The sequence below is a fragment of the Phocoena phocoena genome, chromosome 5 (assembly GCF_963924675.1).
Source record: "Phocoena phocoena chromosome 5, mPhoPho1.1, whole genome shotgun sequence".
In the NCBI taxonomy this organism is placed as follows: domain Eukaryota; kingdom Metazoa; phylum Chordata; class Mammalia; order Artiodactyla; family Phocoenidae; genus Phocoena; species Phocoena phocoena.
In genome coordinates, this window is record NC_089223.1 from 32,756,870 (window position 1) to 32,782,040 (window position 25,171).

General features: G+C 43.0%; 1 protein-coding gene across 1 annotated transcript in view; it reads right to left on the reverse strand.

The window, feature by feature from the left end:
* The window catches only part of RNF175 (ring finger protein 175), a 77,803-nt gene extending 57,543 nt beyond the window's left edge, over positions 1-20,260 (reverse strand). Inside the window, 3 exon segments of the mRNA XM_065877206.1 lie at positions 6,220-6,358; positions 9,096-9,133; positions 20,069-20,260. Of these exon segments, the coding sequence (XP_065733278.1) occupies positions 6,220-6,358; positions 9,096-9,133; positions 20,069-20,260 (369 nt within the window).
* Between the last annotated feature and the right edge of the window lie 4,911 nt (positions 20,261-25,171).

Here is a 25,171-nt window from a genome sequence, read left to right on the forward strand (position 1 = left end):
TGAAAATAAATGAGGAAACACAAGCTTTAAATGACACATTAAACAAGATGGACTTAATTGATATTTATAGGACATTCCATCCAAAAACAGCAGAATACAGTTTCTTCTCAAGTGCTCATGGGACATTCTCCATGATAGATCATATCTTGGGTCACAAATCAAGCACTGGTAAATTTAAGAAAATTGAAATCATATCAAATATCTTTTCTGACTACAGCACTGTGAGACTAGGTATCAATTACAGGAAAAAAACTGTAAAAAATACAAACATATGGAGGCTGAACTATACACTACTAATTAGCCAAGAGATCACTGAAGAAATCAAAGGGAAATAAAAATATACCTAGAAACAAATGACAATGAAAACATGATGACCCAAAACCTATGGGATGCAGCAAAGGCAGTTCTAAGAGGTAAGTTTATAGCAATACAATCCTACCTCAAGAAACAAGAAAAATATCAAATAAACAACCTAACATTACACCTAAAGCAATCAGAGAAAGAAGAACAAAAAAAACCCAAAATTAGCAGAAGGAAAGGAATCATAAAAATCAGATCAGAAATAAAGGAAAAAGAGGGGCTTCCCTGGTGGTGCAGTGGTTGAGTGTCCGTCTGCCGATGCAGGGGACACGGGTTCATGCCCCGGTCTGGAAAGATCCCACATGCTGTGGAGTGGCTGGGCCCATGGGCCATGGCTGCTGAGCCTGCACGTCCGGAGCCTGTGGTCTGCAATGGGAGAAGCCACGGCAGTGAGGGGCATGCGTATTGCAAAAAAAGAAAAAAAAAAAAAAAGAAATAAAGGAAAAAGAAATGAAACAATAGCAAATATCAATAAAACTAAAAGCTGGTTCTTTGAGAAGATAAAAAAATTCATAAACCATTAGCCAGACTCTCAAGAAAAAAAGGGAAAAGACTCAAATCAGTAGAATTAGAAATGAAAAAGGAGGAGTAACAACTGACACTGCAGAAATACAGAGGATCATGAGAGATTACTGAAAGCAACTATATACCAATAAAATGGACAACCTGGAAGAAATGGACAAATTCTTAGAAATGCACAACCTTCTGAGACTGAACAAGGAAGAAATAGAAACTATAAACAGACCAATCACAAGCACTGAAGTTGAAACTGTGATTAAAAATCTTCCAACAAACAAAAGCCCAGGACCTGATGGCTTCACAGGTGACTTCTACCAAACATTTAGAGAACAGGTAACACCTATTCTTCTCAAACTCTTCCAAAATATGGCAGAGAGAGGAACACTCCCAAACTCATTCTACGAGGCCACCATCACCCTGATACCAAAACCAGAAAAAGATGTCACAAAAAAAGAAAATTACAGGCCAATGTCACTGATGAACATAGGTGAAAAATCCTCAACAAAATACTAGCAAACAGAATCCAACAGCACATTAAAAGGATCATACACCATGATCAAGTGGAGTTTATCTCAGGAATACAAGGATACTTTAGGCAAATCAATCAATATGATACACCAAATTAACAAACTGAAGGCTAAAAACCATATGATCATCTCAATAGATGCAGAAATAGCTTTTGAGAAAATTCAACACCGATTTATTATAAAAACCCTGCAGAAAGTAGGCATAGAGGGAACCTACCTCAACCTAATAAAGGCCATATATGACAAACTCACAGCCAACATCATTCTCAATGGTGAAAAACTGAAACCATTTCCACTGAGATCAGGAACAAGACAATGTTGCCCACTCTCACCACTATTATTCAACATAGTTTTGGAAGTTTTAGCCAGAGCAGTCAGAAAAGAAAAAGAAATAAAAGGAATCCAAATTGGAAAAGAAGTAAAACTGTCACTGTTTGCAGATGACATAATACTATACATAGAGAATCTTAAAGATGCTACCAGAAAACTACTAGCGCTAAACAATGAATTTGGTAAAGTAGCAGTTTACAAAATTAATGCACAGAAATCCCTTGCATTCTTATATACTAATGATAAGAAATCTGAAAGAGAATTTAAGGAAACACTCCCATTTACCACTGCAACAAAAGTATAAAATACCTAGGAATAAACCTACCTAAGGAGACAAAAGACCTGTATGCAGAAAACTATAAGACACTGATGAAAGAAATTAAAGATGATACAACCAGATGGAGAGATAGTCCATGTTCTTGGATTGGAAGAATCAACATTGTGAAAATGACTATACTACCCAAAGCAATCTACAGAGTCAGTGCAATCCCTTTCAAACTACTAATGGCATATTTCACAGAACTAGAACAAAAATATGACAATTTGTATGGAAATACAAAAGACCCTGAAGATCCAAAGCAATCTTGAGAAAGAAAAATGGAGCTGGAGGAATCAGGATCCCTGACTTCAGTCTATACTACAAAGTTACAGTAATCAAGACAGTATGGTACTGACACAAAAACAGAAATATAGATCAATGGAACAGGATAGAAAGCCCAGAGATAAACCCATGCACATATGGTCACCTTATCTTTGATAAAGGAGGCCAGAATATACAATGGAGAAAAGGCAGCCTCTTCAATAAGTGGTGTTGGGAAAACTGGACAGCTACATGTGAAAGAATGAATTTAGAACACTCCCTAACACCATACAGAAAAATAAACTCAAAACTGATTAAAGACCTAAATGTAAGGCCAGACACTATAAAACTAGTAGAGGAAAACATAGGCAGAACACTCTATAATATAAATCACAGCAAGATCCTTTTGACCCACCTCCTAGAGAAATGGAAATAAAAACAAAAATAAACAAATGGGACCTAATGTAACTTAAAAGCTTTTGCATAGCAAAGGAAACCATAAACAAGACAAAAAGACAACCCTCAGAATGGGAGAATATATTTACAAATGAAGCAATTGACAAAGGATTCATCTCCAAAATATACAAGCAGCTCATGTAGCTCAATATCAAAAAAACAAACAACCCAATCCAAAAATGGGCAGAAGACCTAAATAGACATTTCTCCAAAGAAGATATACAGATTGCCAACAAACACATGAAACGATGCTCAACATCACTAGTCATTAGGGAAATGCAAATGAAACTACAATGAAGTATCTCCTCTCAACGGTCAGAATGGCCATCAACAAAAAATCTACAAACAGTAAATGCTGGAGAGGGTGTGGAGAAAAGGGAACCCTCTTGCACTGTTGGTAGGAATGTAAATTGATACAGCCACTATGGAGAACAGTATGGAGGTTCCTTAGAAAACTGAAAATAGAACTACCATACGATACAGCAATCCCACTACTGGGCATATACCCTGAGAAAACCATAATTTAAAAAGAGCCATGTACCACAATGTTCATTGCAGTACTATTTACAATAGCCAGGACATGGAAGCAACCAAAGTGTCCATCAACAGATGAATGGGTAAAGAAGATTTGGCACATATATACAATGGAATATTACTCAGCCATAAAAAGAAATGAAACTGAGTTATTTGTAGTGAGGTGGATGGACCTAGGGTCATACAGAGTGAAGTAAGTCAGAAAGAGAAAAAGAAATATTGTATGCTAACACATATATATGGAATCTAAAAAAAAAAGAAAAGGTACTGAAGAAACTAGGGGCAGGACAGGAATAAAGATATAGACATAGAGAATGGACTTGAGGACATAGGGAGGGGGAAGGGTAAGCTGGGACGGAGTGAGAGAGTGGCATGGACCTATATACACTACCAAATGTAAAATACATAGCTAGTGGGAAGCAGATGCATAGCAAAGGGAGATCAGCTCAGTGCTTTGTGACCACCTAGAGGGGTGGAATAGGGAGGGTGGGAGGGAGACACAAGAGGGAGGGGATATGGGGATATATGTATACATATAGCTGATTCACTTTGTTATACAGCAGAAACTAACACAACATTGTAAAGCATTTATATCCAATAAAGATGTTAAAAAATATGTAAAATTTTTAAAAAAGAAAAAGAAAAAAGCCAGGAACCTCATGAACATGTTCAAAGCTCTAGCTCTGGTTGGTCCTACATAATCTTAAATGACAAGAGAAACAAGTTAAAAGTTAGGTTATGTTTGGATGATAAGGCTATTTAGGTCAGCTTTTGTGGAAACACGTTCAGCAAATTCCATCCCAAAGATATTAAACTGAGCAGTGTATTAGGTTCAGGTTTTTGGATCCCGTTCATGCAGAGCACAATAAAAAAGCTGGAAACCAGTGCTGGAATCAGCTACTGGTGCTCTGGGAACCATTTCCAGGCCCAGTGTTTGCAGATGTCACCAAGAGTTCCTGAAATGGCTGAGTTCTGATGTTGGCTCTTGTAGTGAACCTACAAGTAGGGATGTACAGCATGGGGCAATGTCAAAGCCGCAGTATGGGGAAAGCTCAGCCTCACGTGCTGGATCTCACCTTGAGCTAAAGATTGTCATCAGAGACATGCAGGGGAAGGGGCCTACACCACCTATTCATTTCGGGCAATACAGTAATAGATGGACAGATGGGCAAAGAAGTAGAATATACTCCACTGCATTTTCAGCTGTATCTATGAGCCAACCCAGAAGTGTTCCAATGGCTCCACAGTTCCAATGAGACCCAAATCTGTCCTTGACCCCGAGGGCATCTTTAGACTCCTGGCTTTGTCAAAGTGCCAGACTGGGTCATCTTAAGAGATGCCACGATCACAGTCACCTGGTTACCTCCAAGGTATCCTTAGGACCACAGAGGCCCTCTGGGTAGCCATAAAATAGCACAGATGTGTGACAGAAGGACACAGAAACAGGAAACTCAGGGAGAAGTGGGGTGACTAACGGGGTCTAGTTTTGGGGTGGGGGGAGTGGAGAACAGTCAAAAGCAACGTTCCTGGAGAGGCATTCTAGGCAGTACAACTTGTGTAGTGAGCAACAGGAAACAACTTGGGCAGACCGCTCCAGCTAATCAACAGTTGTAGCCTGAGCCACCAAGGGTCGGAACCTCCAATGGCAACAAGCCCTTCAAGGGACCTCTGACTCATGGGCAGGTGTATCTGTGGTATAGCCAGTGTGTGAACTCCACATTGATGGACGCAGTGAAGAAAATTTGTCCAAGTGGAATATAGAGGGTGTTCATTTTAATTGACAAAGCAATGGTGACATGGCAGCACATGGATGCATTTGCTTAAAATACAAACAAACCCCTCCCCCCCAAGATTCCCCTTTCTAAATAAATGTTCAAAATTACCTAAATTTACATATTATAGGGAACTCAAAAGAATTCCTTTAGATCTCATGCTATGTAGGAAGTAATATTTATGATGAGTAAAAAGAAAATAAAATACTGGTCTAAGCCAGCCCTTCATAGGTCACAGGCAAGTCTTCTTATACACGACTAGTCCAAGACTTGAACCATGGAGAGTGTTAATTGAGGACCTTTCTCCTCTGCAACGTTTCTCCACTCAGGCCATACTCAGGTCTAAACCATTGGTTCTCAGCATGCGGTCCCAGGACCAGTAACATCAGTACCACCTGGGAACTTGTTCATGTGCAAATTATTTGGCCCCTATTGAATCAAAAACTCTGGGTGTGGGACCTGGGAATCTGACTTAAGGAGCCCGCCAGGTGATTCTGATGTGCCCTGAGATGTGAGCACCACTTCTCTCCACATTGCAGTAGCCTGGTCTCAGGTGCAACAAGCCCAGGGTATGACTCTGAGGCCATGAGATGAATAGGCTTCAGTGGGTGTGCTTGTGTGGGATTGGTCTGTGACAACGGGATCCCGCTCTGTGTGGCCAAGGTCAGCGCAGTGTCTGCCTTATCACGCTTCCTTGGATATGGAAACCATCAACGCCAAGACAGTTTATTGCTAATGAAGCAAAGTTAGACAGACTCAGTCTTTTGTTTCTGCCATTCCTAATCCTCCTGTCCTGGGCCACTGGCAGAAGTAGTTCATGCCCAAAAGGAAAATTGGGTTACTTAAACCAGGGTTTCTCAATCTTGGCACTATTGACATTTTTGTCATGAGGAGCTGTCCTGTGCATTTTCAGCGGCATCCCTGGCCTCTACCCACTACATTCCAGTAGCAGCTCCTATCCCCCCTCCCATCCCGCTAAGACGTGACCATCACAAATGTTTCCAGATGTTGCTTCCGAGAGCAAAACTGTACTGGGTTGAGAGCCACCAACTGAAACCAAACCATTTCCTTCAAAGTGGTAACAAAGGAGGGATGTGGTGGGAAGAGGAGCAGGCTTCCAGCGACCCCCGGGGTGACTCACATTGTCGGAATGACCATGCTTCTGTCTCCACTGCACCAGCACTATCTGGGCGATGACCAGGGCACAGAGGAAGATCAAGACCATCTCCACGTGCACGGACTCATGGCCGTGCATCCTGTACATCCTCTCCTGCCGCAGGCTGGAACCAGCAAAGGAGGTCAGCTGAAAAAGCCCTCAACTCTTGCACATTTAGCAGAACAAGAAAAATAGGTGGGATTCATAAGAAGCAACTGGGAATTTCAAATGTAGGGTTTTTGAAGCTTTGATTACAAAGTTTTCCAAAGTCCTTCTTGGTTCCTCCCTTTCCCCGGGCTTGGGGAAGGGACAGCTGAAAGGAGGAGCCTGAGTTTGTCAGCAAAACCAATTCCTCTCAGCCCTTAGCTTTCCTGTGTGCTTTTGGTCTCAGCCTTGTCCTTTCAAGGAAAGTGATGGGGCCAAAAGCTCACTGATGGGCCCTGGGAAGATCTGGGTTCTAGCCCCTGATCTGCCACGTTGATCACCTTGGGAAAGTCACTTATTCTATTTGAGCCTCAGTTTCCTCATTTGCAAATCTCAAATGATGATCCCTCTGTACCTCGCAGGATTGGCCTAAAACTGTAAAGCACATATATATTTTATTTGTACCTAGATGAAGAATAATAATTGCTATTAGGTTGAATCATATGAAATTGCCATTTTTGAAAGTAAAAAAAAAAGCCAGTCAAATATTGGTAATTTCAAGTAATTGCTAACATTCTCAAGTACAAGGATATCCTGCAGATGGTGCCTGTGAAGAGAATATTATCCGCGGGGCTACAGAAAACTCCTGGGTTGTATAAATCATTTTCATTATAAGGAGAAAGAAGAGACCTAATTATTATCTTAGGCACAAACATTCAGAGGATGGCTAAATGCTTCAGTGTTTAGTTGGACTCTTTAATTTTATACAATGGTAGAGAAAACCACTAAAATATTATGTCATCTGGTTTAACTTCCTACAGCAGAAGTGGTCTCAAAGAGAGTCTAGAGCAGAGGCTCTTGACCTGGTCTGTGAGTTGGAAATCACTGGGGAGCTTTTAAAAATCACAGTGCCCAGGCTGGACCCCAGATCAATGAAGTGAGCATTGCTGGGTGTTCTGGGCTGAACTGGGTCCCCTCAAAATTCATATGTTGAAGTCCTAACCCCTAGGACCTCAGAATGTGACTGTGTTTGGAGAGGGTGTCTTTAAGGAGGCAACTAAGGTAAATTAGGTTGTTAGGACGGGTCCTAATCCAACATGACTGGTGTCCTTATACGTGAGGACACAGACTCCCACAGGGAAGACACAAGGAGAAGGTGGCCACCTGCAAGCCACGGAGGGAGGCTTTAGAAGAAATCAAAGCCTGCCGACCTCTGGATCTTAGACTTCTAGCCTCCAGTCTGTGAGAAAATAGATTTCTGTTGTTATAGCACCCAGTCTGTGGTGCTTTGCTATGGCAGCCTGAGCAAACCGATAGAGATTTCCAGGATGGAATCCAGGCATCAGTAATTTTTAAAGTTCCCTGTGTGATTTTAAGGTGCAGCCAAGATTGGGATTCACTGGCCTAGAGGAGAGAGCAGTCTGAGATCAAGATTAGGGAAAAGGGGGAAAAGTATGAATCTTGCCAATCAATTATTTTATAAATACTGGTTAGCGTTATCTTTCATCCCAAGTGGGGAACCATCAGTCACAAAATCTCTCAGTGTCCACTTATGACTGGTCACAATATATATTTAGTCAGAGCACTGATCAGAAAGCACTCCAGGGTAACATTCTGGGACCTTTTAAAGGCACTTGTTGGGTACCTGGGTTGAGTCTTTGTCTTTACCAGCAATTCTACAGAGCTGCTCAGTAAGAGCCCCATCCAAATCCCAGGGGTGCCCCCTGCTGGAGAATGCACAGAAATGAGCCCACAGACCCTCATAAACATTCCTGCTTGAGTTCAACTTTTCTGAGATGGAATCTGAGAATGTTAGTGCTGGGAGGTACCATAGATGTACTGAAACCCCTTCATTTATCAAAGGAAGAAGCTGAAATCCACATCAGGTAAGCAACCTGAATAAAATTACATGGCTATTAGTTTCTGTGTTGGAAGCTGAGCTTAGGAGCCGAGAATGATTTCTAGAAGCTCTTTTAAAAATATATTCATTCTTCTGAAGAAATGGGAAGTGCAAAAAAAATAAAAGGGTACAAGCACTTAGTTATAGTTTTTACAGCCCCAAATACCAAATAACTATTTAATATTCTCTGTAATGAGTGGACTTCAACTTAGGCCATGTAGATAGAAGAGTGAATTTATCATCAGTCTAAAAGAGGGCTTGCATAGATATCAAACAAAATATACTTTATGACATTAATCTATTTTGTGCATATACAGTAAAATGCATCTCAGATGGTTAACCTATGTGGAAGTACTTTGGAAAGTATAAAGTAGTGTACAAATGTAATAAACATTTCTACTTTGATTAGGAATATATTCATAATTGATAACCATAATGCAAAAAAGGAGGAACATTTCACTTTTGTTTCATTTGGTGCCCGTAGGGGTCCAATGGTCCTACAGTAGGTGCCATAGCACAGGGGAAACAGCCTGTAAAGAAAACCAGATGTGTCTTGTGCCTCAGAGGACAAGGACATATAAGGACATGTATTGAGGGACATACACATTTGTGGGACTGCATGGAGCCTACTGCAGAAAACAGATGAAATCCCTGTGGCTTTGGTCTATACAATCACTGTGCACACATGGCCATGCTAACCCACCTTCTATACTGGGAAATTTATAAATAAAATGATGGCTTCATTTAAATTCTCAAACTGTTAAGATGGAAGTCTAATTTTTAGTATACCATCTATAAAAAAATACAAATCACTTACTTCCACTCATCATCTGCAGAAAGCTTTGTCTGAGAGATCTGAAAAACATAAAAATTTTTCTTGTTTTACTTCTCAAAGTTTTCTTGTTTTCTTAGCTTGCATTTTACATTACATGAGAAACCCAAACCATGAAAAAGAGTGATGTTTCTTAGTACTGGAATAATTTAGGATGAAAGTGCTAATAAAATATTTGCTTATGGAACAAAAACACACATACACATACACACCCTAAACAAAACAGTAATCAGGTCACTATTAATACATACTTGATTCTTCTGTCTAAGGTCAGGGAACCAGATGAGGCCCCATTCCTGTGGTTTTGTCTGGCAATTCAGTCAAGGTTGTAGGGAGTGGCCTCCTAATGGGCAATGTTACCCTGGCTTCTGGTATATGATCTGTGAATTGGAGAACCTCTGAAAAACATCTGTTTTGCTGGTGTCTTAAATGATGCCAATGAGTAAATATCATCTCCAAGTTCAAGGTTTTAGAGTCAGAGCTGACCAGCTACTTGTTTGCAGCATTTTTGTGTCCTCCTGTTAATTTAATTTAAACCCTGACCCCAGGGAAGGGGGGTAATGTGGCCTTGCCCTTGCACACTGAGCGGGAGAGCATAGAGACCATCCCCAGGAAGTGCTTTAGGCTGACCTACAGAGTGTTCCCACATGCTGCCTGCCTTCCGTTGGTCACTGGTAATCCACTACCTTGGGTCATTTGAAGCCTTTAAGGCCAGTCTTCGAAAAGACATCATCGTATAACCTTCATGGAGAACACAGGCTGCTTAATCTCTAGTCCAGTAGCATCAAAAGCTAAAAATCCCTAATGATGGCAAAGAAGAGAAGGCAAATAAAGCATCTGTTACACAAATCTGACATTAACCAGCTTTTTTTCCCTTTGTTTTCTTCAAATGGCATAAACAATTCTGACAGATGGAAAGAAACAGCGCCATCCGTATTTCAGGCTATGCTTTCTCTGACTTGAAGTCAACAGGTTCCGTAAAACACCTATGCCTTGGTCGGAGGCTGGAGAGGTTCCCTTATAAGAGATGAAAGCTCCAGGTGATACAGCTAAGCAGAGGCTGGCTGGATGATGCCAGGAGAGGAAGTGGGTGAAGCAGCAGGGGATGCTGGCAGCTTCTCCCGGGCTCTCTGCCCACTGGTGGTCCCACCAGGTGGTCCCTGATATCCAAATGGAGGTCACAGCACCTGGGCTCAAGGCTGCTTTCCAGGAGCAAAACCTTAGTGGCAACCTTCAGGGAAGAGCGGTACCCGAGTCCCCTCCTTTTGTCTGATAGGGCCCACTCGTCTGACATCTGCTTTGGGGGAGAAAACACTGGATGGGCTTGGAGCCCTGAGCCATGCAGCCACCCAGTACCACCCAGCACTAAACATCGAGCTGACTGGGGCTTTGGGTGACCCAGGGCACGTCACCAACCTGTGTTTGTCTCCATTTCCTTCTTAGAGACTGGAGATTGACATAAAAGCTGCTCTTGTCTACTTCACTGGAGTACTGTGAGTATAAATAAGACAATAGATGAGAGTTTTGTAAGAAGGTGCTTCATCCAAGGGCCAATTATCTCAGTAAAAGTTGTAACCAAAGGCTCCCTGGGTCCTTTTCCTTTTGCTATTCAAGATCTTTGGGTTCACAGTGCTTTTTGTTCAGATAACCTTAAAACAGGGAACTGGGTGTTTTGTTGAGAAGATAAATTCCCTTTGACTTTTACAAGCAATATAGCCCCAGGCATAAATGTGTAGCTATCTATCAGATTCTAAGCCTTTTTTTTATTGAAGTATAGTTGATTTACCATATTATATTAGTTTCAGGTGTACAGCAGAGTATTTTATAGATTATACTCCATTAAAAGTTATTACAAGATAATGCTATAATTCTCTGTGCTACACATTATAGCTTATCTCTTATAGCTCTTATAGCTTATACATAATGTATGTATACATAATGTATACATAATGTATAAGCTCTTATAGCTTATACATTATAGCTTATCTATAAGCTTATACATTGTAAGCTTATAGCTTATAGCTTATAAGCTTTGTTGCTTATCTATTTTATACACAGTAGTTTGTATCTCTTAATTCCACACCCCTAATTTGCCCTCCCACCTCCCTTTCCACTTGGGTAACCACTAGTTTGTTTTCTATATCTGTTAGATATAGATATCTATATCTGTTAGATAGATATATATCTATATCTATATCTATATCTTTTCTATATCTGTTAGTCTGTTTCTCAAGTCATTTTAAAAGAACTATGATAAATTATTCTACAGAAGACCAGGAAAGCTTAGGGAGTGGAAATTATAGCTGAAAAGATTTCTGCTAAATATTGGATACAGTTAAGAACTTCCTTAGATCAAGTGATATTGAAACAATATTCTTATTTCCTAGGGAACAAGCACATTATGATAATGATAATGATGTGCTTGGAGACATCTCTTTCCTAGTAATAGTTGCCTATAGTACAATAATTTTTTCTAGGGTGGAATCTACTTTTGGACAATTCTTTTCTGGTATGTAAGCCCATCTGGGATCTTAAGAGGATTTATTTTGGAGATTGAAATGACACTAAGACTTATGCTTATCTGAAGGAGAAGCATACGGATAGCCAGGAAAATTCAGAAGAAGAGTTAAAGACTTGGCCTATGAGCCACTGACATCTACAATACAGCCACAGAAATTAATTGAAAGCATTACTGGCCCAGGAAAAAGAAGACAGATGAGTGAACAGAACACAGAGGCCAGGGACAGACCCAACTCCCTATGATAAGCAGTGAGAAATCAGTGAGAAAGAAATGGATTGTTCAATAAATGGTGCTGAGACCATTAGCTGGTCATTTGGGAAAAATGTAAAGCCGGATCCATACCCGGCTTCAGAAGGATCAAATATTTAAATGTAAAAAGGAAAATCTTAAAAGGGCTAGAAGTAAATATGGGTAAATATTTTAATAATCACGCAGTGAAGAAGGCATTTCTAGGTATGACGTGGAGCCCAGAAATTGTAAAGTAAAAGAATTGATGAATTTTGAGGACATAAAAATCAAATACGTTAAAATCACCGATATTTGAAAGACAAATTAAACTGGAGAAGATACAACATATGTGAAGGCAAGAAGTGAATAACTTGAATAGAAAAAGAGCTTTTACAATTTAATCCAAAAGAGAAAAAACATTGCCAAAGGGCAAGGCACGTGAACAAGAACTTCATAAAAGAGGAAATACAAATGGCTCATTTATGAAAAGATGTTTCAACTCACTAGTAAAAACTTTGGAAAAGCCTTTGTGAAAGAAGACCCTTGGGAAGGCTGCGGGGTGGAGGGGTCCTAGCACTTCTGGAAGTGTGGGTGCAGCTGGGTGAAAACAGAAGGTTCAGTTAAGAGTGGTGGGAGGCTTTGTTGTCCTTCTCCCCTGCACCCCACCCCTAGGGCAATTGGACGGGGCTCCGAGGGCCAGGAGCTGGGAGGGAGGGCGGAGGCATTGAAAGCCTGTGTCTGGAGGAGGGATCCCAGCCCCGTCCTCAATCAGGCCCCACGGGCTTTGCCTTGCTCTACAGGGCCCTGTGCATCTCTAACCTGGAAACACAAAAACTTTTTTTTTGTCTTTTCTAACTCTTAAGAAAATATTTTGAAAGTTTTGTCGCTGGTTGAGTAGAAATTGACAGAAGAGGGCTGGTGTAGGGTGGAGGCCCTCAGGTGGGTTGAGGGAGAAGGGTGGAAATAAAGAACAGCTCCAGCCCTGGGAAATCAGAGATAGAGTTTTTAATTTGTCCACCCCCCCAGGCCATCCGAAGCTGGTGTCTAAGCAGATGGGGTCCCCCTTGTAACTGCACTGCCTCTCTCCCTCCACTGCGGTGGGGTCGTTTGGAAGGAGCTAGGAACAGCCTGGAAATCCTAAGTCTAAGAAGTGAGAAGGTAAGGTGTGCGGGGGGGGCCTTCCTACCCCGGGTCCTTGGGGCGTCTGATGGCACCAGTCCTCCTCCCTGGTTTCCGTGCTGCAGTGGGTTGAACTATGTCCCTCCACGCCCCCCCCCCAACAAAGATATGGACAATTCTTAACCTCTGGTACCCATGACCATTATCTTATTTGGAAATAGAGTCTTTGCAGATGTGATCAAGTTAAGGATCTTGGGATGGGATCATCCAGGATTTACAGTGGGCCTTAAAGCCAATGGCTGGTATCTGTATAAGAGAAAGTCAGAGGGAGATTTGACACCCAGAGACACATAAGCACAGAGGATAAACACGCAGGAAGAGGCCACGTGAAGACAGAGGCAGAGACTGGAGATAAGCAGCTATAAGCCAAAGACACTTGGAGTCCCCCGAGGCTGGAAGAGGCAAAGAAGGATTCACCCTAGAGTCTTTGGAGGGATCATGGCCCAGCCTATACGCAGGTTTTGGACTTCTGGCCTCCAGAACTGTGAAAGAGTAAATTCCTAATTTTTTTTTCCCTTTTTCTATCAATATTTCTTTTATTTTCTGTATTTTTAAAATAATTTTTATAGAGTACAGTTGATTTACAATGTTGTGTTAGTTTCAGGTGTACAGCACGGTGATTCAGTCATACATATACATGTATCTATTCTTTTTCAGATTCTTTTCCCATATAGGCCATTACAGAGTACTGAGTAGAGTTCCCTGTGCTATGCACTAGGTCCTTATTAGTTATCTATTTTATATATAGTAGTGTCGGTATGTCATCTGAATCTCCCAATTTATCTCTCCAGTAAAATTTCTATTGTTATGGCAGCTCCGGGAAATGGATACACGCATGTCCAGCCCCAGCAGGTCTTTATACACTCTGGTTTGCAAGCAGCGGGGCAAGTGGGGAGCGCATGACCCCTGTAAGCTCTGGGTCAAGTAGGCTGCACAGGTCCCGGGTGGACCCTGCAGGCAGGCCTGGCAGAGCAGCTTGGCTTATAGTCTTTAGACATGTGGCATGTGGGACTTTATTTGTACTCTTGCCCTCGGCCTATCAGATGCGGGCCTGACACTTGGCTGGGGATGCTGGCTGCCAGACAGCACATGGAAGACCAGAGGACTCTTTGTAAAACCATCCAGGACAAGAGAAAAGACTTACAGACATGGACCGTCATCATTCTTCCCATGAAAAGGCCCAGGTAGGTCCCCTTCCAGCTCCTGCCTGTCAACAAGTTCTCTCTGCTTACGGGAGCTTCTGAACAGTGTTTTAGTGTCTCCCCTTAAATATAAGCAGATGGCCAAAGATCACCAAGTCCTTGAGTCAGGAAAGGGTTCTGCAATGATGACAAGGACCCCAGGCTTTAAAAATGGAAACAAACAAAAGCTCTTAGAAATGAAAAATTTGAGAACAGAAATTGAAAATCTAATGGAAAAGTTGAAGATAAATTATGAAACTCCCTCAGAAAGAATAACCAAAAACCACCAAAGGAGATGGAAAAGAAGAAAGAAAATATATGAAAATGAGAGGATCTGGCCAGGAAATCTCAAATCCAAAATAGAGTAGTTCCAGAACAAGACAACAAGATAGCTGAAAGTAAGAAATTTAAGAGAAATTCTACAAGAAAATTCCCAAGGATTGAAAGACACCTGTTTTCAAATGAAAGGACTCCCAGGTGCCCAGCACAATAAATGAAAAAAGAGCCACGTCAAGTCACACCGGTTGGAAATTTGAAAATTGTGACTCAGAAGGAAGAGCCTATCCAGAGAAAAAACGCAGGTCAAATGTAAAGGATCAAAACTCAGGATGGCACTGACCCCTGAACACCATCTCCACAAGTTACAAAGAGAGCAGAACAAAGTGTTCAAACTTCCAAGGGAAAATTACTTCTATAGACAAACTACCAATCAAGTCTGGAAGCAGAATGAAGATATTTATGGACATGCAACATTTCAAAAACATTCATCTCCCATGTGTCCTGTCTCAGGACGCTCGACTGAAACAACAGAGTAAAGTGAGAAAGAGAAAAACTGGATTTCCAGGAAAGAGGGGTGCAACCAGCAGAGTCCCCTCCACGTGAAGGAATGCCCCAGGAGGACGGTGGAGGGGCATCCAGGACTGGTGTCTGGGCCTCAGACTGGGGATGCGGCCAGCCTAGACTGGACCAGGCATGGGGGTTTTCACCAAGTGCATCTCCAAGAAAAAGATGAAGTCGAGAGATCAGCCAGTGTTTTCTGGCATGTTGAGAAGATCCATACAATTCAAGGAGTGGGTTTGGGGATGAACGGGTGACTGGTACACAGAAAACTAAGGAAACCAGAACATGAAACTCAAGGGAAAGCAGAATAGTACAGAGTGCATGTGTAGTGACCCGGCTGGGAGTGACTAGTACTCACTTGAGTCGCTAACGTGGGCAGTGAGTGAAGACTTAGCCAAAATGTGTGATGTAACTAAATAGAGAGGATGGAAGAAAGGAAAGCAGTGGGGGTCGGGTGGACAGGCTGGTGGGAGAGAGTATAGTTCTCATCATCCACAGTAGGGAATCAATCAGATAACACCAGTGACTAAAAATCAAGAAATGCTGCGTGATCGTGTTATTGAAGACATGGAACACATACCAGAAAAAATGGGTGGAAGGGTTGAAAATTGTTGCCTCTGGGGAGTGGAAATCAGGAATGGAGAAAGGTGAGTGAAAGTGAGAATGCTTTTTTGGTTTGTTTTAAGTCTTACAGAATTATGTATGAGTCTTTAAATTTGGGATGTACAAAACTTTAATAAAAATTAGCAATAAAAAGAAAAAGTTCCCATAACAAGGTATAATTTTCACCGAAAAGAATGACAAGGGGGAATATAGCCCTCTCACACATGTCACGTGTGGGTGTACATCAAGACAGTTTCTCTGGAGAGAAATTTGGCAACCCATGTCAAAACTGTAAGTGTTTGTCTATTCTAGTGTAGAATGTTCTAGGAGTATTCTCTAAGGAAATGAAGAGACAAGGAAGAACGACACAAGTGTTCATGTAATTTTATTTATAATATCGCAAAACTGGCAACAATCTATGTGTCAGTGTGTGAGGGATCAGTTACTGAGTTATGGTATCTCTCTGCAAAGCAAATCCATGTAGCTCTTTAGAATGATGGTGCAGAGCCATACCTATCAACGCAGAAATATTTCCATGATGTATGGTTAAGAAAAAATGCATGCTCCAAAAACAGCTGTGTATAATATGAACCTATCAGTGTCAATGTGCAGTTATATAGAATGAAGAACAGGGACATCCAGAAGAGAGAGAGATCCGGAAGAGTTACCAAAACGTAGCCATGACCCGTGGGTGGTGCTGGATCTTGGGATATTTACTTCTTTTTTTATATTCGTCTATACTGAATATATTCTACATGAACACGTCACTTAAAAGAAATCAAGCAGTCGTGTTTACTTGGCCCTCTCCTTGCCCCTTCTCCTTGTCTGTCAGTTGCCAAGCCCTTTTCTTCCTATCCCTGCATCATCATTCCAATCGACCTCTCTTCTCCTTGTAAGCCAAATCTCACTTTTGAGTTCTAGATTCTTCTAATGAAGTGACTCCTACACAAATCCACCTGGATGTCCCTCAGGCACACGAACTCAACCTGCCCCAAACCGAATACATTAATTTCACCCGAACTGCTCCCATTTCAGCGCCCCCCACCTCCCCCAATAGCCCCACATCCCATCTACCCAATCGCTTAAAGCAGAAACCTGGGGCACCATTGTTGATCTAACCCTCCGCCTCCAGCCTGTCACGCTCCCGTTGACACTACCTCTAAAGACCTCGCAAACCACTTCTTTCCACCTCTATGGCCTCTATACCATTCATGTTTTCATTCATTCAACAAATATTTATTGACCACCTCCTGTGTGGCAGGCACTGAGTGGGGCTGGCATACAGTGGAGAATAAGACAGACGAGGTTGTGTTCTCATGAATAGAGCCTTGTGTGCGACAGAAAGGGTAGACAATAAACAAATAAACAAAACAATTACCTAATGGAGTAAATCCTAGAAGAAAATAAACACAATGTGTGATAAAGCATAACCGGTGGTGGGGGAGGGGTCCTGACTCTAGATGGGGGGCGGGGAAGGCTTTCTGAGCCAGGAGAGATGGAGATGGAGCCAGACCAGGGTGCTCCCCTCCTCCCGGGGCCCTTGCCTTCGCCTTTCCCCTCTTCAAACAGTGAGGTGATCTTATCAAAAGCCAACTGATCACATTAGCATCCCCCTGACCACCCTTGTTAATGTCCCTCATGAGGCCTCGTGTCTCTTTCTGGCCTCACCTCCGTCCACTGCCCCTGCACACCCTCTGCTCCAACTAAGCAGAACCTTCTGTCTCCTGAATGCTTTTTCTGCACCGCCAGCCTCCCTGTGGGTTGCCCTGGAACCACTTCCTCCAGGAAGCCCTTCAGGTTTGGCCCGTGAACACTGTTGCCACACTGCACCATCACTGATGACTATTTCCATGTCTGAATCTGCAGGAGGGCAGGGCTGGGCCACACCCCCGCCACCACTGAACCCCCACTGGTGCCAGTTCTCATCCTTTCTCACCCCAGCTGCTACCTTTCCCTTTCAACTCTTCCCTCATGACAATCCATCTGATAGAGGAATCTTGCTAAAACGAGTGGCAAAAGCAGAACAGTGAACTCAAACTACTGATGTCCCTAGGGCACATGTGAGCCGGAGGAAAGGGTATTAGGTTTGCAGGGCTGCGTCCAGCGATAAGGAATTCATGTTACGGGAGGAGGACAAAATTCCTGTGCATAGAGGGGAGGGGAGGGCTGTGAGGCAGAGAGCAGTTTTGGGGCAGAGGTGGGTCTTCTCGGGGGACGATAGAGCCTGCAAAGCAGACCTCAGTCAAGCAGAGGAGGGAACACATGAATCCACACTCTCTGCTCTCTTGCACTCCAACTTTGAGGCATCTCAAAAGCACACGAGGCTAGCTGGCTCAGCAGAACCCAGGGGTGCCGCTGAGCTGGGGGGAGGAGGATGGTGGGGAATGGGGCGGACCTCTGCCACAGAGAGGTTGGCTGGGAGCTGCGCAGACTGTGTCCCAGGTCATGGGGTTGTTTGCTCATTCATTCTTTCAGTGAATATTTCTTGACATCCTGCCATTTGCCAGACTTTTTTCAGGGCTGGAAACCCAGTAGCTAGTAAAGCAGATGAAGTGCCTGCTCTCTTGGACCTTGGGAGGTGATGGAGGCTGTTAGAGAAACAAATACACAAATAGACTACTTCAGGTGGCACTGGCGATGAAGGAAAATAAAACAGGGTGAGGTTCAGAGTGAGAGGGTGATATAATATATAGGGGGGTTAGTAAATTTTTACTGGGTGCTCAGTAACCCTATCTATTTTTCTTTTGTTTTCCCCGGCTCTTGTAAAGTCTGGTTTAAACCAGCACCTCTCGAACTTTGATGTGCAGTCACCCAGGGGTCTGGTTAAAATGCAGATTTTAATTCAGTACGTCTGGGGTGGGGACTCAGACTCTCACTTCTAAATAACTCTCGGGTGACACCTTGGCTTCTGGTCCCTGGACCACACAGCTCTGCCTTTGGGGCTAAGGGGAAAGCTGTGGGTCCCTCCCAGTTAACAGAGGGACCGTGCCTCCTGAGGGTGACGGCAAGACAGTGATGTCAGCCTTAAGGGAGAGCAAACAGCAGCAGCAAAAGTGACCCTTGCCAGTCTTTTGGCTCTCCTGGTGTGCAGAGGTCTTCGTCCATAACTCTCTCTGGATGATCCGGGTTTGGAACCAGCAAGGAAGCCATGGAGTTTCCTTAGAGCTTCTCCATTTTGGAGACGAACTCCCAAATGCATAGTGCGGGACACGAGGCCTGCAGCAGCCTAGCTCTCTCCCTTATCTTTTACTACAAGCCTTCATGAACCCTGGATTTCTACCAGGGTCACAGTGAGTACTGCTCCTTCTCCCCTTTCCCCAGGGTCTCCATCCCCCAACAATGTTCTTCACCTCCAAGCAATTTGGTACTGCTGTTCCATCCGTTTAGAATTTCCATTCCCCTCATGGCCACAAGGTCAGATCTCACCCATCCTCCGAGGTCCAGCTCAAATGCCATGCCCCCCACCAGCCTTGCCCATCCCCTCTGCCAGGAGCAATCCCTTGCTTCTTAGAAATCCTACAAAGCTTCACTTGAACCTGTTTTTGGTTCAGTAATTTCTTCCTCCCCTCAATGAGCTGTGTCCTAGTTCTACTTTCCTTCCAGGATGTGAGCTCCAAGAGGAAAGGCCCACCTCTAATCATATTCTTCCCCCACTCCCTACCCCAGTTCCCAGTACCTGGTCATGACCTAAGAATTGTCCTATGAATGAAAAATAAATGAACGATTGGGTTTGAAATCACCACCAGCAGGAGGAAGAATGTGCTAGCCCAGTGATTCTCAAAGCTCAAGCAGTAGCACCCCCTGGGAACTGGTTAGATTGCAAATGGTCAGGCCCTACCCCAGAGGTGAGGCTTGGAGACCCTGGAGGCAGAGCCCAGCAATTGATCTACATCTACTTTTTAACCAGCCCTCCAAGTGGCTCTGACGCTTGCTCCAGAGTGAGAACCATAGAGTTGAGCCTGATGTACACCCATCATTCCTCAGCTGCCCTCCTCCAGTGCCTTGGCCTTCACCCGGTTCCGCCAGGGAGCAAGGAGGAGAGAGAGGGGTGCAGCCAGCACGGAGGGCAGGGAATGGATAGGGCTGAGTAGAAGGCTCATGCTGGAAGAGACAGAGTGGGTGGGGAGACATGGAGGGAAGGAGGAGAGAGGAAAAGAGGGGAAGGGGAGAAGAAAAGGAAAGAGGCAGAGAGGGAAATGGAGAGGAGCTCGGCCTCCTGGGGTGGGGTGGGGCGGGGTGAAGAGACAGCATTTTCCAGAAGGTCATCCCTCCCTCCATCCCCAGCCAGTTCACACCGGGTGCTGGCAGGGGACCCTGGAGACCTATCTATGTGGCCTCCCAGCCCCTGTGCAGGCCTTGGGACCTCAGCCCGGTGTTCCCCCACGCCCGCGCCCCACACCCGGTACTTGCTGGTGCTGAGGGGGCGCCTCCAGCCCCGGTGTTGCCCACGTGGCCATACCTCCAGCGCACACAGCTGCTGCCGAGGGTCTCCGAGTCTGCAGGCGGGGGCTGCCCAGATGCCCAGCCCCAGGCAGTGCGGTCCCGGTACCAGCACAGGGAGCCTCCTGCAGAGCAGGGACGCTCATGATGGTCACCATCACCACTGAGGAGACTCTCAGGGTCTCGGGGCCCTCTGTGGTGTAGCCATTCCATCAGCTGCCTTCACTAGTGAAACGTCCTGTGCCACCCCCCCCACACCCCACTTCCCATGCTCTGGGCTGGACCCAGCGGCTCTGTTACCAGGCTACAGGAAGGATAAGATGTAGGGAGTCTAAGAGTGAGCAGTGGAGATGAGAGAGGAGCGAGGACGAGTGAGGTCACTTTCTCCTCAGTTCTCTCCCTCAGAAGTGTTTATCAGAAGACAAGAGTTCAGGTGATGGTCCGTATGCCCAGAGACTGACCCTCTGCTGCCTGCCCAGCTCCCTACCCCTTCTTCCTCAGTTATCTGCAGCCTCAGTCAGGTGGGACAGCTCCCTGGTAGAGTCCCATCGGCCCCTCCACAGATGGCAAAGGAGGGAAACTCCACTGTGGGAGAATGCAGAGCCCCTTCACCAATGTGCTCCTCCAGGACCTGGGCCTTCCCCTGGGACATCACTTGAAGTCTTGTCTTCTGGGTCCAGCCCATGTAATTTGCAACTTTGTTTCCCAAATTGAATGGTTGGCAGCTGACTCCATCATCAATGTGGAAAAGATGAACTTTAGTTCTGTTGTTTAGTGGTAATTTCTTCAGCATGTTAGCCCCAGTCTGCTGACCCCATCCTCTCCTGGTCTAGAGCCCCGAGGTGATTGCAATGATGTAAGAGAAGAAATGAGATAATGTCATAAAGGTGCTTGAAAAACAAGGTGGAATCAAGCCTAGATAGGAAAATATGGTATATTGTACAGGAAGAGAGAAATAGACCCATGGGTTGGAGGAGAAAGTCTCCAAATGGACACATGCATTGACAGGAACTATTTTTATGAGAAGAATGGCAAATCAGCAGGGAAAGGATAGACTGGGTAGTAATTAGCTTATCCATGTGAAAAAAGTTACAGCATAACAAGACAAACATGGTTTAAAAAGCAAAACTTTAAGAAGACAATTTAAAAGAATATCTTTGTCATATCTATATAGTAAAGATATATTAAACAAGAGTCAAGAAGAACAAACCATGAAGGAAAAGATTCATAAGTTAGTCTACATTAAAATGTAAAATTTCTGGGCTTCCCTGATGGTGCAGTGGTTGGGAGTCCACCTGCTGATGCAGGGGACATGGGCTCGTGCCCTGGTCCGGGAAGATCCCACATGCCACAGAATGGCTGAGCCCATGAGCCATGGCCACTGAGCCTGCGCATCCGGAGCCTGTGCTCTGCAATGGGAGAGGTCACAACAGTGAGAGGCCCACATACCACACACACACACACACACAAAAGTAAAATTTCTGTACAATGGAAAGTTGCCATTAAAAAGAAGCAAGCTGAGAGGAGAGACAGCAGAAGCAAGAAGAACTACAATTCTGCAGCCTGTGGAACAAAAATCACATTCACAGAAAGATAGACAAGATGAAAAGGCAGAGGGCTATGTACCAGATGAAGGAACAAGATAAAACCCCAGAAAAACAACTAAATGAAGTGGAGATAGGCAACCTTCCAGAAAAAGAATTCAAAATAGTGATAGGGAACATGATCCAGGACCTCGGAAAAAGAATGGAGGCAAAGATCGAGAAGATGCAAGAAATGTTTAACAAAGACCTAGAAGAATTAAAGAACAAAAAAACAGAGATGAACAATGCAATAACTGAAATGAAAACTACACTAGAAGGAATCAGTAGAAGAATAACTGAGGCAGAAGAATGGATAAGTGACCTGGAAGACAGAATGATGGAATTCACTGCTGCAGAACAGAATAAAGAAAAAAGAATGGAAAGAAATGAAGACAGGCTTCCCTGGTGGCACAGTGGTTGAGAGTCAGCCTGCCAATGAAGGGGACATGGGTTTGTGTCCCAGTCTGGGAAGATCCCACATACCGCAGAGCAGCTGGGCCCATAAGCCATGGCTGCTGAGCCTGTGCATCCAGAGCCTGTGCTCTGCAATGGGATAGGCCACAACAGTGAGAGGCCCGTGTACCACAAAAAAAAAAGAAATGAAGACCGCCTAAGAGACCTCTGGGACAACATTAAATGCAACAACATTCACAATATAGGGGTCCCAGAAGGAGAAGAGAGAGAGAAAGGACCAGAGAAGATGGTTGAAGAGATTATAGTTGAAAATTTCCCTAACATGGGAAAGGAAATAGCCACCCAAGTCTAGGAAGTGCAGAGAGTCCCATACAGGATAAACCCAAGGAGAAACACACCGAGACACATAGTAATCAAATTGGCAAAAATCGAAGACAAAGAAAAATTATTAAAAGCAACAAGGGAAAAATGACAAAAAATATACAAGGGAATTCCCATAAGGTTAACAGCTGATTTCTCAGCAGAAACTCTACAAGCCGAAAGGGAGTGGAATGATATACTTAAAGTGATGAAAGGGAAGAAACTACAACCAAGATTACTCTACCCGGCAAGGATCTCATTCAGATTCGATGGAGAAATCAAATGCTTTACAGACAAGCAAAAGCTAAGAGAATTCAGCACCACCAAACCAGCTCTACAACAAATGCTAAAGGAACTTCTCTAAGTGGGAAACACAGAGAAGAAAAGGACCTACAAAAAACCCCCAGAACAATTAAGAAAATGGTAATAGAAACATACATATTGATAATTACCTTAAACGTGAATGGATTAAATGTTCCAACCAAAAGACACAGGCTCACTGAATGGATACCAGAACAAGAACCATATATATGCTGTCTACAAGAGACCCACTTCAGACCTAGGGACACATTCAGACTGAAAGTGAGGAGATGGCAAAAGATATTCCATGCAAATGGAAATCAAAAGAAAGCTGGAGTAGCAATACTCATATCAGATAAAACAGACTTGAAAATAAAGAGTGTTACAGAGACAAAGAGGACACTACATAATGATCAGGGGATCAATCCAAGAAGAAGATATAACAATTACAAACATATATGCACCCAACATAGGAGCACCTCAATACATAAGGCAACGGTTAACAGCTATAAAGGAGGAAATCTACAGTAACACAATAATAGTGGGGGACTTTAACACCTCACTTACGCCAATGGAAAGATCATCCAAAATGAAAATGAATAAGGAAACAGAAGCTTTAAATGACACGGTAGACCAGATAGATTTAATTGATATTTATAGGACATTCCATCCCAAAACAGCAGATTACACTTTCTTCTCAAGTGTACATGGAACATTCTCCAGGATAGATCACATCTTGGGTCACAAATCAAGCCTCAGTAAATTTAAGAAAATTGAAATCATATCAAGCACCTTTTCTGACCACAACACTATGAGAGTAGAAATGAATTACAGGGAAAAAAGCGTGGAAAACACAAACACATGGAGGCTAAACAATACGTTACTAAATAACCAAGAGATCACTGAAGAAATCAAAGAGGAAATCAAAACATACCTAGAGACAAATGACAATGAAAACAGGATGATCCAAAACCTATGGGATGCAGCAAAAGAAGTTCTAAGAGGGAAGTTTATAGCTATACAAGCCTACCTCAAGAAACAAGAAAAATCTCAAATAAACAATCTAACATTACACCTGAAGGAACTAGAGAAAGAAGAACAAACAAAACCAAAAGTTAGCAGAAGGAAAGAAATCATAGAGATCAGAGCAGAAATAAATGAAATAGAAACAAAGAAAACAATAGCAAAGATCAATAAAACTAAAAGCTGGTTCTTTGAGAAGATAAACAAAATTGATAACCCATTAGTGAGACTCATCAAGAAAAAGAGGGAGATGACTCAAATCAATAAAATTAGAAATGAAAAAGGAGAAGTTACAACAAACACTGCAGAAATACAAAGCATCCTAAGAGACTACTACAAGCAACTCTATGCCAATAAAATGGACAATCTGGAAGAAATGGACAAATTCTTAGAAAGATATAACCTTCCAAGACTGAACCAGGAAGAAATAGAAAAATATGAACAGACCAATCACAAGTAATGAAATTGAAACTGTGATTAAAAGTCTTCCAACAAACAAAAGTCCAGGACCAGATAGCTTCACAGGTGAATTCTATCAAACATTTAGAGAAGAGCTCACACCCATCCTTCTCAAACTCTTCCAAAAAATTGCAGAGGAAGGAACATCCCCAAACTCATTCTATGAGGCCACCATCACCCCAATACCAAAATCAGACAAAGATACTACATAAAAAGAAAATTACAGACCAATATCACTGATGAATATAGATGCAAAAGTCCTCAACAAAATACTAGCAAGCACAAGCCAACAACACATTAAAAGGATCATACGCCATGATCAAGTGGGATTTATCCCTGGGATGCATGGATTCTTCAATATACGCAAATCAATCAATGTGATACACGATATTAACAAATTGAAGAATAAAAACCATATGATCATCTCAATAGATGCAGAAAAAGCTTTTAACAAAATTCAACACCCACTTATGATAAAAAGTCTCCAGAAAGTGGCCATAGAGGGAACCTACCTCAACATAATAAAGGCCGTATGTGACAAACCCACAGCAAACATCAATCTCAATGGTGAAAAACTGAAAGCATTTCCTCTAGGATCAGGAGTGAGACAAGGATGTCCACTCTCACCACTATTATTCAACATAGTTTTGGAAGTCCTAGCCACAGCAATCAGAGAAGAAAAAGAAATAAAAAGAATACAAATTGGAAAAGAAGTAAAACTGTCACTGTTTGCAGATGACATGATACTATACATAGAGAATCCTAAAGATGCCACCAGAAAACTACTAGAGCTAATCAATGAATTTGGTAAAGTAGCAGGATACAAAATTAATGCACAGAAATCTCTTGCATTCCTATACACTAATGATGAAAAATCTGAAAGAAAAATTATGGAAACACTCCCATTTAGCATTGCAACAAAAAGAATAA